We start from the raw sequence: 14383 nt of genomic DNA, 5'->3' as shown, positions 1-14383 counted from the left end.
CCGGCGATGCGGAGCGGTGGGGGAGGGCGGACACTGTCCATGTGACCGGATGGATGATCGCTGGTCAAAGGCAGACTATCTCAAGGTGGGTCCGTCAAACTCAAACATAACTCACTGGTACCATGATGTGTTGGGTAAGCTGGGTCTGCGTGGACTGCGTTTACTGTAGCAGAGAGAGACAGGCTTCCAACATTTGAGGAAATGCAAATCTATTTTATTAAACTCTTAACTATTATACATGCTTGAACTGTGGGTTGACACTATGCTGAGTTGACTGGAGACCTGAGGCTAACCTGACCAGACTATCTTACTACCACATGGTGGATGTTCTAGTTGTTGCTCACAGGCTCTGACTGTCTCAGAGGCTGCATCCGAAGAGAGCGGGAAAACTAGTGCCCCCTGGTTATATAGTGGCCGTGTCCTGTCTGGTGATTGGCTGCTGTGTTCTATATGTTCATTGGTCATCCTTTGTGTCACTCACTGTCTGTCTGTGCACCATCATATACTTGTGTGTATATTATGACAGGAGATACAGAGCTTCTCGGTGGAGCCGGCCTCCACATTGCTGGAGGAGGTGCTGACGACAGGGGGACGGTTTACGGAGCTATTTAGGAAGAGGAGAAGGCACCACTGGAAGGGATCAAAGCAAAGTGGGAGGAAGAGTTGGGAGAGGATATCGAGGAGGGGTTCTGGTGTGAGGTGCTCTGGAGAGTGAACGCCTCCACCTTGTGCGCAAGGTTGGGGCTGATACAGCTGAAGATGGTATACAGAGCACACTTCACGAGGGCGAAGATGAGCCGATTCTTTTAAGGAGTAGAGGATGTATGTGAACGTTGCCGGGGGAAGGGGGGGGGGGGGGGGGTGCTAATCACATTCATCTGTTTTGGTGTGTCCAAAGCTGGAGGATTACTGGAAGGAGGTTTTTAGGGTAATCTCTAAAGTTTGACACGTGAAGCTGGACCCGGGCCCTCGGGAGGCCATATTCAGGGTGTCGGACCAGCCGGGGTTGGAAACAGGTGCGGAGGCAGATGTTGTAGCCTTCGCCTCGTTGATCGCCCGAAGGTGGATCCTGATCGGATGGAGGGCAGCCTCTCCACCCTGTGACCTGGCGTGGCAGGTTGGAATTCTTGACTCTTGAGAAGGTTAAGTTTGAACTGAGGGGAAGGATGGAGGGGTTCTACAATTCATGGCCGTTCTTCATTATGCACTTTCAAGAACTGAATAATATCGAACATTAGTTGGGAGGGTGGGCGGGAGGGTTGGGAGGGGTGCGGTGTGCGTTGATGGGGACTGTGGGTGATTCCTGATTCATTTCTGTCATTTGTTTATGTGAACATGCGGGCTAATGTTTGGGGTTTGATGGGAGAATGGAATCGTTGTTATTGATATGGGGATTGACATATTTGTTACTGATTATTGTTTATTGTTGGTGGGTGCAAATTTGGGAGAAAATGTGAAAAAGGAGAATTAAAATATTTTTTTTTAAAGTTAAGTTTTCATTAAATTAACCAGCATTATGAAAGTGGAAATGTCATCACATCTTCCTTAATGTGTGGCACATAGAACTGGCTGCAATACTCCAGCTGAGGTTAAATTAGTGCCCTTTACAAGGTCAACATAACCTCCTTGCCATTACCCTCTATGCTCATATTATTGAAGTCCAGGATACTGTTTGCTTCTTCAATAAAACAACAAAATTCCTGAAATGTTAAAAGAATTTGTTCAGTAGGCCTCATGAAAGGTTGAAATGCTTGTAGATTGAACAGTAGGGTTTATTGGTGACACATGATATATACATAGTGTTAGTGTTTTCTTACATGTGTCTCCCACCCGGCTGCTGGTTGGATTCCTCCGCCGGTTACTGACTGGCTGGTTCACTTTTCCCTGCTCCATACTAATGTTTCTTTGCAGAGTTGTGTTGAAGTCTATAGTGATCCTGAATTTCTTGGCTCAACTGTACTGCTATGAACCTCCAACTATATACTTTGATATCCAGATAGATGGTCCTGGTTCAACAAGACCCTGATGACCCTGTATCATTCATCAGGCTTAATCTGTAGCTGTATCAAGGAGTTGAGTGTTCTTGTGATTAGCCTTGATCCCCAACACCCATCTATCCAGTTTTCTTAACCCTTGAAAAAAATGGTGCGATCACTGATTGCCATGGAGTAACTAAATCACGACATCCATTAAAATGATGGGCATTGATGTCATAATTTGTATTGATGGCTGCATGCCATTGTATACTCATGGAATAGAATGCCTTTATGTTCTGGAGGGGTAAAGTTGGGGGATGAGGCCATGTGATTTATGTACGTATGTCATCTAACATCAACTGCACTTCACAGCTTCCTTGGCAGCTGTTACCAGGGAACCTTTTTTCACTAACTTTCTTTGCAACAAAGCTCCATTCTGTGCTTTAGTGAGCAATCTTTATCTATATATTCATCAGAAGACACTGAAACAATTCAAGGAATAGGTATTGCATATGTAGTTCAGTATTTAAACATTGCGCCGTTCCAAAATAAATATGATTGAAAAATGTTTGCAATGATTCACATTTTTTTTCAAAGTTAGCGCCCTCATTTTATATTAAATGCAGAACTGCAGAAGAATGATTTTCACCAAGTAGAATAAGATGTGTTCCATCTTAATATAATTAACAGGATATGAACAGCAGTAATAAATTGCATGAACTTTCTAAGCAAAGTGACAGCAGTGCTGGTTCACTAAACATTCATTCATTATTAACTCAGAAACTATAACAATTTTTGAAATCTTTAACTATAATTAGCTTTAGACCATACTGACACCTTGGCTACAGTATTTTATTTACTGTGGTCAGCTGCACCGTACATTCTATTGAACTATGCATTAATTATACTAACTGAAGCACAATTAAAGTGGAAAATGTTTTAGAAAAATATAGTAAGGTCCCTATTGGAATAATTCTTGATGCCAGTCCTTGTTCTTTCCAATGTACTAAATAAAATATGACATTACAGACAATTTTTTTATTTTTTCCAATGAAGGGACAATTTAATGAGGCCAATTCACCTATCTTGCACATCTTTGGGTTGTAGGGGTGGGAGCCACACAGACACGGGGAGAATGTGCAAACTCCACACGGACAGTGATCCGGGTCCGGGATCGAACCCGGGACCTCGGCGCCGTGAGGCAGCAATGCTAGCCACTGTGCAACTGTGCTGTCCGGCATTACATACAATTAAGAAGCAAATGCAGCTCTTGCCAATCTTTAGTGGTCTAAGCTAATAAATGAAAATTCCTCATTCTTTTCATTTGGATCAAAACAAATTGGTGTTAATATCAACAATAATGAATACCACCCAAGGGAGGTGAAGATTACAGTCAGTCTCAAACTTTCCATTCGCAATGATAACACAAAACTCTTTGGAACTCTATCATGTGTTGCAATATCTCCCAGGGGATATTCTCAACTGGGTGCGATGCAAACAACTTTGAAGGTGGTGTTCATTCACCCAATTCAGACAATCTAGCTGAATGGGATGTAAAAGCACCAACTCAGAAGGTGCCAACAATGCCTAGTTCATGAGAATGATATTTTTTAAATGGAAGTTACTGACAACCAGCAGCAATGTGAGCAGACTGGGAATATCAGAATGTTTTTGACCACATATATAATCAGAAGTCAAAGTAAGAGATTAGGTGAAGCCTTGGGAACTGTTTGAAAGACAAAGGGCGAATTTCTCCCCAAACGGCGCGATGTCCGCCGACTGGTGCCGAAAACGGCGCCAATCAGACAGGCATCGCGCCGCTCCAAAGGTGCAGAATGCTCCGCATCTTTGGGGGCCGAGCCCCAACATTGAGGGGCTAGGCCGATGCCGGAGGGATTTCCGCCCCGCCAGCTGGCGGAAACGGCCTTTGTTGCCCTGCCAGCTGGCGCGAAAATGACATGTCGGGGCCGTGCATGCGCGGGAGCGTCAGCGGCCGCTGGCAGTTTCCCGCACATGCGCAGTGGGGAGAGTCTCTTCCGCCTCCGCCATGGTGGAGACCGTGGCGGAGGCGGAAGGGAAAGAGTGCCCCTACGGTACAGGCCCGCCCGCAGATCGGTGGGCCCCGATCGCGGGCCAGGCCACCGTGGGGGCACCCCCCGGGGTCAGATCGCCCCGTGCCCCCCCCCAGGACCCCGGAGCCCGCCCACGCCGCCTTGTCCCGTCGGTAAATAGGTACTTTAATTTACGCCGGCGGGACAGGCAATTTATCGGCGGGACTTCGGCCCATCCGGGCCGGAGACTCGAGCGGGGGGGCCCGCCAACCGGCGCGGCGCGATTCCCGCCCCCGCCCAATCTCCTGTACCGGAGACTTCGGCAACCGGCGGGGGCGGGATTCACGGCGGCCAACGGGGGGCGGAGAATGACGCCCAAAGTTCTTCTGTGAGCTCAATTGCTAGTCTTACTTTTCCTTTCATACCCACTGGCAGGCCATGCTCCAGCACAATGATGGATGGGATTATTCTGGCATTTGGAGACCCAGTGAAGAAAATAGAACACTTTTTTGCTGAAATGCAGGGAGAATCTAATCATCATACCATTCCCCTCAAGGCTGACAAAGAAAACCTGAGTGTGGATAGTATGATTTTATGATGAAAAGCATAATTAGTCATGGACAAGAATGGTACTGGGAGCTAGGCATAGGTAGGATATGGGTAGAAAGGAGAGTTGAGATTTCCTGTGAGAAGAGGTTGGAGAATCAGGCCATGAGGATTTTTAATCCCCAGTTATATTGGGGAACTAGGGATGGGCAACGGAGCATATGGAATGTTTTTGTGGGAGGTTGGTCATGGTGAAAGGAGGAAATGACAAGATCCATTGAGCGGCACTAGGTGCTAAATTGCAAATCTCTCAGCAATTCCTCATGAACAACAGTTTCACCCCTCTAAAACACTGAACTATTCTTATGGAAAAGTAACATGTTATGGGAAAATTAACTATCTATAATCTGATGATTGCCTTTATTCTTCCATTCTCTGTACTTGAACAAGACTATGCGGGAGCAATAATGATAGAAAAGGATCTGGAAGAAACATGCAAAATATATTGCCAACTGATCATGGCTATCTGTTACTTTCACGTTCTAACACTGAACAGAGTCTTTACTTTTCAGTGAGCTTCTCAGAAAATTAACACTTATTACATCAATAAGTGCAGTGGTTAGCACTGCTGCCTCACGGCCCCCAGGGTCCGGGTTCGATCCCGGCCCTGGGTCGCAGTAATAAGAAAGCAACGAAGCAACAGATTGGTCTAATTCCTTAAAAATGTAACCAATCGTGAACCGACAAGAAATGCAGCAGTGACCAATCAGTCGAATCACTCCAAAGATGCTGTGAAGTTGTTTTGTACCACTGTAAATAAAATAGATGTAGACTTACTCAGAACCTTTCCCAAAAGCGGTAAATAAACTCTTGGCATCTTTGCACATTTAGGGCAGCCCATCCTCCTCCTGGCTGGTGTCTCAATGCAACATTGCTAAATCCTACTACCTGAAAATGGCAGTCTTCGTCTTTGTGGTAGGGATCCCACTGGTAAGGTCAGACTGGCAGCTGGTTTTCTCAAATGGGTTACTTCACACTTTCTAAAAATTCAATTACGTCTGTCTCTCTGTATGCTGAGGCAAGCTTTTTCCCCACCAGGTGAACACAAAAAAAATTATAAACACAAGATCAGTCAAAAAAATGTTCATTAAGTAAAGGAGTGGGCTGTAAACAACATGAACCAAAGCAAAAGTGGCTCCTGCTAGGAATTGGATCTAGGAAACAATAAGTGGGGAGCAGAAACTTGTATTTCTGAAAAGTAGCTACACCTTAGGGTTTAAAAGAGACAGCACATTGATATTGATTATCGCAGCGAAAACAAAAGACAACTTCGAATGAACTAGTCAGGATGACATTGGATTGCCCCAGTGTCACAAAAAAAAAACAACTGCATAAAAGTGTTAGAGGCATTGGTCGAAATCGTCAATCAATGTTAGTGGCTGTGATTTTCCAGTGCCGCTGAATGTTAATGGAGTTTTGGCCGGAATGTTAACTTTTCCACTCTTGCTTGAAATGAGTCGTACCACGGATGAGACCAGAGAATCCCGCTCAGACAAAAGAGAAAAGAAACAGTGGGAAGAGAAAGTTACAATGGAAGTGAAAAGGAAACAATACAGAAGAAATCAACAGAGTGGAATAGTCATCACACAGAGAAATGTATGGGACACCCATAGAGGGAGCACATGAGAACAGAAGCAAAAAATCTGGATGTAATGACAAAGGACAGAATATTACCGGAGGTTCCATGCTCTAAAGATGGGACCATGATTCTCCCAAATATAATCTAAGTGCTGCTGGCAGTGGGAAATGGGTGTGTTTCCCGCTCGTGCTGGCAGCACTGCTGAGGTGGAATTAAAAGGCACCTTGAAACAATTTTGCAGAGGGATGGGTTTAGCGCTGGCATTGAGGGGGGTCCTCAACTCGCTAACAGGTTAGCACTGCCAGGTTGGCACTGCAAGAGTGCCAGGGGGCAGTGCCACATTGGCACTTGGAACGCCAGGGGGCAACACTTAGACAGTGCACCTGGTCTTCCTAGGAAGGACTTAAGGAAAAACTGTGGTTAGAAACAACGCCTCGTCTTTCTGGGAAACACTTCAGAACAAAGAAGCTGGCTCTTTATTTAAAACAAAAACTGTGATGAGAAACAACGCTTGCTCAAACGAGGAAACACTTCAGAGTTAATGAACTGTGAATAGCTATTAAAACAATCAAAGCTAATCCCTCCTTTGAAATAGCTGAACCTGTCAATCAAGAGGCTTGGAAAAGGTAATGGACTGGGAAATTGAATATAAACAATGTGTTACAAAGCTTTTAGGTTTCTCAGCATGCCCAGAGACTTGGAAACGTCAGAGAGGAATGAAATTGAATGAAAAAATCATTTCAAAGGTTTCCAACACATCAAAGTGAAAACTTTCACCTTCATCTGACAGACCTCTGATGTTAATATGTTGAGAGAAGCATCAAAGGGTTTCAAGGCTACAGAGGGAAGACTTTCATCTTCATCTGATGGATCTTTGAACTTGACATGCTGGGAGAGATATCAAAGGGTTCCAACATACCAGAGGGAAGACATGAAACTACAATGACATGTTGAAAGACATTTTAGTGATTTTCAAAGCTAAAGAGGGAAGAACTACTACACGACCCCCATTCCAGAAAGACCCCAGACTTGAACTTCTCCAGCTCAGCTCAACCCTCACCTCACCTGAAGGACCCCCCTCGGCACCCTGTAGATAGTTGCGGAGAGAGTACTCATCTCCCTTGCACCCCCCCCTCGGCGCCCACGGCACCTGGTCCCCGCTCATCAAGACCAGGAGAGATTGGCACCCGCAGGACTTCCAGTGGGAGCTTACCAGGAGGCTGGAGCATCCGGCCTCAAACCCGGTAATGACATTTAAATTCATGGAAATCAGAGCCAGGCACAATGTGCCAGGGATTCGCAATGGGCTTGAAGACTGACAAAGGCAGCCCCATGACTCTAATGAATCATCCAGAGAGATTTGCACTGTCATCAGTGGGGCCTTCCCCCCCAGCCATCCAGTATTTTAATTTGTACTTATTTCTGGAGGATACCTCCATTTTGAGGGATATATCAGGTCTCTTGCCTATCCTTTGATTGGGTAAGCACCACACATTTCTCAAGCTGATGGTGAGCTCGCCCAATTAAGAGGTTGCCTGCGGTAAAATCAGCCAATCAGCACTGTTGTCGCCCTGATGTTGGAGTCCAAAGGCCCGCAGTAAAATTCAGCACAGAGAGAACAACAGAGAATGGAAAGCCGTGGTATAATACTGGAAGGAAGGTGAAGGGGTAGAAATTGCTGCCCCTAATAGGAATTGAAATTAGTGCGACCTTGGTTGGGATGGTGGAGGAAAGAACCTGTTTCTGACTCTCCTTGACATCACTGAAATGTCCTGATGCCGCACCTCTTTCACAGGAACCTTTGTCATAGAAATGCTTTTGGTCGACCCGATGGTCTGCTTATGTACCAGACTAAAGGAATAATCTATCTTTCATTTTATCAGATCTATCATCAGTTTGTTATTAATGTATACTCTCCTTCCTCTTCAGCACAGACAGTGCTGGACTAGTAATCAAGAGGGTCAGGGTAATATTCTGCAGACATTTGTTCAAATCCCGCCACGGTAGCTGATGGAATTTGAATTCAATGAATACATCTGGAATATAAAGCTCATCAGTGATGGTGACCATTGTAAGTCTCATTGATTATTGTAAAAAACATTTGTTCACAAGGTGCTACAGGGAAGGAAATTTGCCATCCTTACCTGGTCTGGCCTATATGAGATGCCAGACCAACCGCAATATGGTTGACTCTTAACGGAAATGGCCTAGCAGGCCACTCAATTCAAGGGCAATTAGAATTAGGGAAGGGCAATAAATACTGACCTTGTCAACAACACCCACGATAGCACTGTGGTTAGCACAGTTGCTTCACAGCTCCAAGGTCCCAGGTTCATTTCCTGGCTTGGGTCACTATTTGTGCGGAGTCTTCACATCCTCCCCGTGTCTGTGTGGGTTTCCTCCGGGTGCTTCGGTTTCCTCCCACAGTCCAAAGATGTGCAGGTTAGGTGGATTGGCCATGATAAATTGCCCTTGGTGTTCAAAAAGGTTAGGTGGTGTAACGGGGATAGGGTGGAGGTATGGGCTTAAGTAGGGTGCTCTTTCCAAGGGCCGATGCAGACTCGATGGGCTGAATCTGCACTGTAAATTCTATGATCTATGATAGAATAAAGGAGTATGAAAATTAGCACAGTGGGTGGGGAGGACAAGCAGATGAAAAAGAAGGGGAGAAAATACTCATATTGATCCAGTGCCTTGCATAATTTCATTCCAAAGCACTTTACAGCCAGTGGGTGGGGTTGAGTGACTGAGTGGGAAGGGCTGTGGGAGTGGATGACTGAGTGAATGGGAGAGAGTAGCTGAGTGGGTGGGGGTGAGAGACTGAGTGGGAGGGATTGACTGAGTGGGTGGGGTTAATGACTGAGTGAGTGGGGGTGAGTGTCTCAGTCGGTGGGAGTGAGTGACTGAATGATTTTTAAAAAAAATATTTTGAGTACCCAATTCATTTTTTTCCAATTAAGGGGCAATTTAGCGTGGCCAATCCACCTAACCTGCACATCCCTGGGTTGTGGGGGCGAAACTCATGCAAACACGGGGAGAATGTGGAAACTCCACACGGACAGTGACCCAGAGCCGGGATCGAACCTGGGACCGCTGCGCCGTGAGGCAGCAGTGCTAACCACTGCGCCACCGTGCTGCCCCCGAGTGACTGAATGATGAGGTGAGTGGGTTGTGGGGACGTGATCCTGCCTTATGTTCAGTCTCAGTTTTCTCACTCACTCTCATCACCACACACCAACACACATACACTCACACGGACCCACACAGTCCCACCGATATACACTGAAACTCCACCATTCTGCTAATTCCTATTGCTTACTCTTTTATAGTGCAACAATTTATTGCTTTAACATTGCTTTACATTTGTTTAGCAAGTGCTATTTTCCTTAAAATCTCAACCTTTTTTTGAAATTTGGTTTATTTTTGTGCCAAACCTTGGGCTGGATTCACCGTTTTTGAGGCTAAGTGCGGAGGATCTGTGGGCGTTTTACGTTAAAAAAAATTGGTGGCGCCCCAAGTAAAACTCCCAGCTCCCACAATAAAATTGTCTGGAGAATGGCCAGATCCGCGGCTGCCCGTGCGCGTGCGGACGGCGACGACATGCAGTGGTCGCGCCGTAAAATATGGCACCAGCCGTGCGCAGACCCGCTCTGTCAGATAGTGTTCCCTTAGCCATCCCCTGGCCACTCCCTAGCCACCCCCCACCAGTCCTCCCCCCACCAGCCCTCGTGGAAGCCCCCCAGCCAGCAGCACGGCTCCCGCCTGACTGTGGCGGCGCTGGACACAGTCCGCAGTCGCCAGTCTGGGTTCCCGACCAGTGAGAGCACACATCAACCGCCCGGTCGGGAACTCAGCCCATCGGGGGTGGCGCATCGGGTGATGTGCTAAGGCCGTCCCAACGGCGTGCAATGTACGAGGCAGTGATGCCATTTTGGAGGGGGCGGAGCATACAAAACCTGCGTCAAACAGGCGCAGCCCCCGAATTTCGGCGTCAAAAGGCATTCTCCGCCGATCGCCGATTACAAAATCGGCATTGGGGAACAGTGAATCCTGACCCTCCGCGCCGGGATCGTGCCTGGCGCGGGGGCGGAGAATAGCCTTTCACGCCGGAAATCCGGCGCGACGGCGCTTCCGCGATTCTCCACGGACCCGCCAGTGTCGCGCGTGCGGAGAAACCCAGCGTCGGCCGGGGGCCTCTGCCCGTGGCGATTCTTCGTGGTCGACCAGCCGAACTCCCGCCGCCGTGGTTTACATCTGGTACCACCCAGCAGGAGCTTGGATCCATGGCTGCGGTGGCGGTCCTGGTGTGGGGTGGGGGGAGTCTCCAGGGGGGCCTCAGCAGTGGCCAGGCCCGCGATCGGGGAACACCGATCGGCGGGCCATCCTGATCTGGAGGGGACCTACCTTATTCCGCGCGGCCCGCTGTGTGGGTCTGCCATGTCAGCAGCGGCCACACCGAAGTGGGCTGCCGTGTGCATGCGTGGACCCGCTTGTGGCCGCTGTACGCATGTGCGGCTGCACGTTGTGGACAGCAGGGCCCCACCAGCAGCCAGAGCTGCAGGACGCACACCGGGGCCCTGCCTGCCCCCTGGAAAATGGAGAATCACCCCGGACGTTCGAGGAAAAGGTCCGGAGTGATTCTCACCCATTTTCCGGCGGGCATGGGGACTTAGTCCCCAAAAGGGAGAATCCCGCCCCTTATCTTTCCAAACTGTGTTCACCAGACTGAGAAAGATATGCAAATATGGCCAACAGGCTAAAAGGTTAGACGAGCCTGATTAAATCACATTATTACCCCAGAAAACTAAATTTGACTTACTTATCTTAAATAAAATAAAATTTGACTTATTTATCTTATTTACCTTTACAATATGATAGGTAATGTAATGAAATACATTAGTATGTGCTCCCTAATGTTTTTATCATGTATGAACAGGTGATATCACACAATGCACTGACCCTTAAAGCTAAGAGCAATAAACAAAGAAAATATTCCGGAAAGTCTGCCCATCATCAATAAAGCACGTTTCAGGGGTGTGGTGAAATACTCCGTACTTACCTGAATGAGTGCCTCTCCAACAGTACTCAACGAGATTCACACCATCCAAGAAAAAGCAACCCAATTAGTTGGCAGCCCAACCACCACCTTAAACATTCACTCCCTCCCCCAGCAGTGAAACGTGGCTCGAGTGTGCGCCATCTATGAAATTCACTGCAGCAGCTTATCAAAGCTTCTTTAAGAGCCCTTCCCAAGCCTGCAGCCTCTAATATCAAGAAGCACAAAGGCAGCTGGCCAAAGGAACACCAAGTTCCCTTCCAAGTCAAACACCATCTGTCGTTGAAGTTGTTCCTTTGTCATCACAAGGTCAAAATTCTGGAACTCCATGTCTAATTGCACTGTGGAAGTAGCTTCATGAAATGGATTGCAGCAGTTTAAGAAGATTGTTCAGCACCAACTTCTCAAAGGACCATTAGCAATTGACAATAAATGCTGGCTTTGCCAGCGAAGCCCATATCCACTGATTGAATAATAAAATAAATTGTATGAATGGACATGCTTTAAACTTGTACTCTTCCATTTACGTATGGCTCATGCTCAGGAATAATAAGCCATCTGTGTAAAATGTCACAAACATAACCTAATTCCCAATGATTTCACTGTTCTTCATCAGCATTAAATATGCACTTACCATGCCCCTGGCGTTGGTGCCAAGGTAGTATCCTTGCAAATGGATCAAAACTTCTGCTTAGACTGGTGAATCTTGTTGCATTTGAAAACTGCTTCTCGATAGGTACTTCTGCATTGTAGTCGGTTCTTTTTCTCTCCAGAATAACTTTAATGCAAAATTAGAAAACCACCGAACATGAGAGTAGGAAGGTTCTGCACACTACTTCAACAGTTGCACTTCTCTACTTGCAAATCTACAACTAAATATAGGTAAAAGTTTTCTTCACCCACCAGCTTCTTAATTGAATATGAAGAAAGCTCACGGTGGGCCAAGGGGGTAATTACTTGAGGGAGCTGCCCTGAAAATCCATCCAAGGGCCATACTCCCTTCCACAATGCAAGACCTGCCCACCCCACCCCCACCAGATCACCTCGCCACCTCCCCCAGATCCACTAAATAGGAGACCCCCCCAGAGTTTCCTAAATAAAGGGAACCCCTCAAGAGACCTCCTAAATAGGGAGACCCCTTCCAGAGACACCCTAAACAAAAGAACCCCTAGAGACCCCTTGAAAAAAGGGACCCCCAGAAATCCCTTCAATTGGGAGATCCCAAGAGACCCCCGAAATAAAGGAAGCCCCACAGACATCCCCTAACTAGGGAGACTCTCCAGAGACTCCGTAAGTAAAGTGACCCCCTTCCCCCAGAAACCCCCTAAATAAAAGAACCCCTCACAGGCCACTCCAGAAAAGAGATCCCTGTCTGGAAGCTGGAGGGCAAGTGAAAAAGAATTATGGTTCTAACACTCATCTGGGCATACAGTTGCTGACTCAGTCAGAGGAAGCACCACATGTCAAACATCCATCACTTCAAAGAGAGGTAAGTGTTGTTAATTTCCAGCTGAGCACATCAAAACCACTCGAGCATGAATGCGGTGATTGAAATGCACTTTACTCTCTTTGAAGTGGATGATGTTTGTAAACATTGTGGTCAGAGCACCTCAAGCATGAAGGAATATGATTGAAGCAAGGGTGACAGCTGTGTTTGTGGAAGCTGTCCATCATAGCCCACTATGGGAAATGGAATGGCTTGCAGTTCAAGGATCTGAGGGGTTTAAACAGAGGTCACTAGTTTACTCTTTACAAGAATTGTCACGTGGTGCTTCCTCTGTCTGAGCCAGCAGGTGTATTGCTTCAGTAAATGTTACAGCAGTAATTATTATTTTGATTTGCCACTGTCTGGACTGCTCTCCAGATTCCAGATGGGGGCCTTTTTTAATGGGGGTTTGTGGGGGTGTCCCCTGATTTAGGTAATCTCTGGGGGCCCCCCCTATTTAGATGGTCTCTGGGAGGTCTCCTATTTAGGTGGTCTCTGGGGGGTCCCCTATTTAGGTAGTCTCTGGAGGGTCCCCCTATTGAGGGGGGTCTCTGTGTGGGTCCTTGTATTCAGGGGATCTCTGTGGGGGTCCATCTATTTAGGGGATCTCTGGGGTGGTATCCTCTTACTTTGGTGGTCTGTAGGGTTCCCCTATTTAGGGGGTTTGTGGGGGGGGGGGTGTCCCTGTATTTCAGGGGTCTCTATGGGGGGTCCCCCTATTTATGGGTTCTCTGTGGAGGTCCTGCAATTTAGGGGGTATCTATCAGGTGTTATGGGCCAGGGTTTAGAGAACCCCAAAATGTATCATGGAGTTCACCTGACCCACAACTTTTAATAGATTGTGGTATGGGGAGCACACGGCCCACTTTACAGGTGTGGTACAGCAGAAATTGAAAGTATTTTTTTAAAGCAAAACAATGTTTATTCTATGAACTCAAGTTAACCTTTTTAAAACATACAGTGAACATATTAGCAACCATTAATTCAAATACAACCCCCAAAGAATACAACACTAAGTAATGCGTACACTGTCCTTTTAACATCAAGAAGACTTACAAAAACATAACCTTAAACAGAAGCACATCAGGTTAAAGAGCAGTTATTAGTTTTAAATCACCAAATGATCGATTTAAAGTCTTTAGAATACAGAGAGAGATTCATACACCTTCTGGCTGTGACTGCAGCTATCCAGCTCTGAAAATGAAAATAAAACACACCCTGCAGCAAACAGCCTAAAATGAAAGTAAAAAGCTTACAGACAGCCCAGCTCCACCCCCTCTCTGACATCACTGCAGTAATAAACACCCGTTTCATAACGGTACTCTCACTACAGATATATATATACACACCCATTTATAACACCCATTTCTTAAAGGTACTCTCACATTAGGGGCTGGTTTAGCACAGGGCTAAATAGCTGGCTTTTAAAGCAGACCAAGGCAGGCCAGCTGCACGGTTCAAGTTCCGTAGCAGCCTCCCCAAACAGGAGCCGGAATGTAGCGACTAGGGGTTTTTCACAGTAACTTCATTTGAAGCCTACTTGTGACAATAATCGATTTTCATTCATTCATTCATTTCATTTCATTTTCATGACACAGGTGTCCCCATATGTAGGGGGTCTCTGTGGGG

The 14383-nt window shown here is 46.7% G+C and overlaps 1 protein-coding gene across 2 annotated transcripts in view; it reads right to left on the bottom strand.

Annotated features, from left to right (window-relative positions):
* Nucleotides 1–14383, bottom strand: part of LOC140425184 (histone deacetylase 9-like) — a 1432561-nt gene that overhangs the window by 1077590 nt on the left and 340588 nt on the right. For both annotated transcript variants that reach the window (XM_072509184.1, XM_072509182.1), the window contains exon 3: nucleotides 11903–12046. In XM_072509184.1, coding sequence (XP_072365285.1) covers nucleotides 11903–12046 — 144 coding nt within the window. The remainder of the gene's footprint in view (nucleotides 1–11902; nucleotides 12047–14383) is intronic.

This window comes from Scyliorhinus torazame, chromosome 6 (genome assembly GCF_047496885.1).
Source record: "Scyliorhinus torazame isolate Kashiwa2021f chromosome 6, sScyTor2.1, whole genome shotgun sequence".
Classification (NCBI taxonomy): Eukaryota; Metazoa; Chordata; class Chondrichthyes; order Carcharhiniformes; family Scyliorhinidae; genus Scyliorhinus; species Scyliorhinus torazame.
Note: the sequence above shows the minus strand (reverse complement) of the source record. Positions and strands in the feature narration are given on the sequence as shown.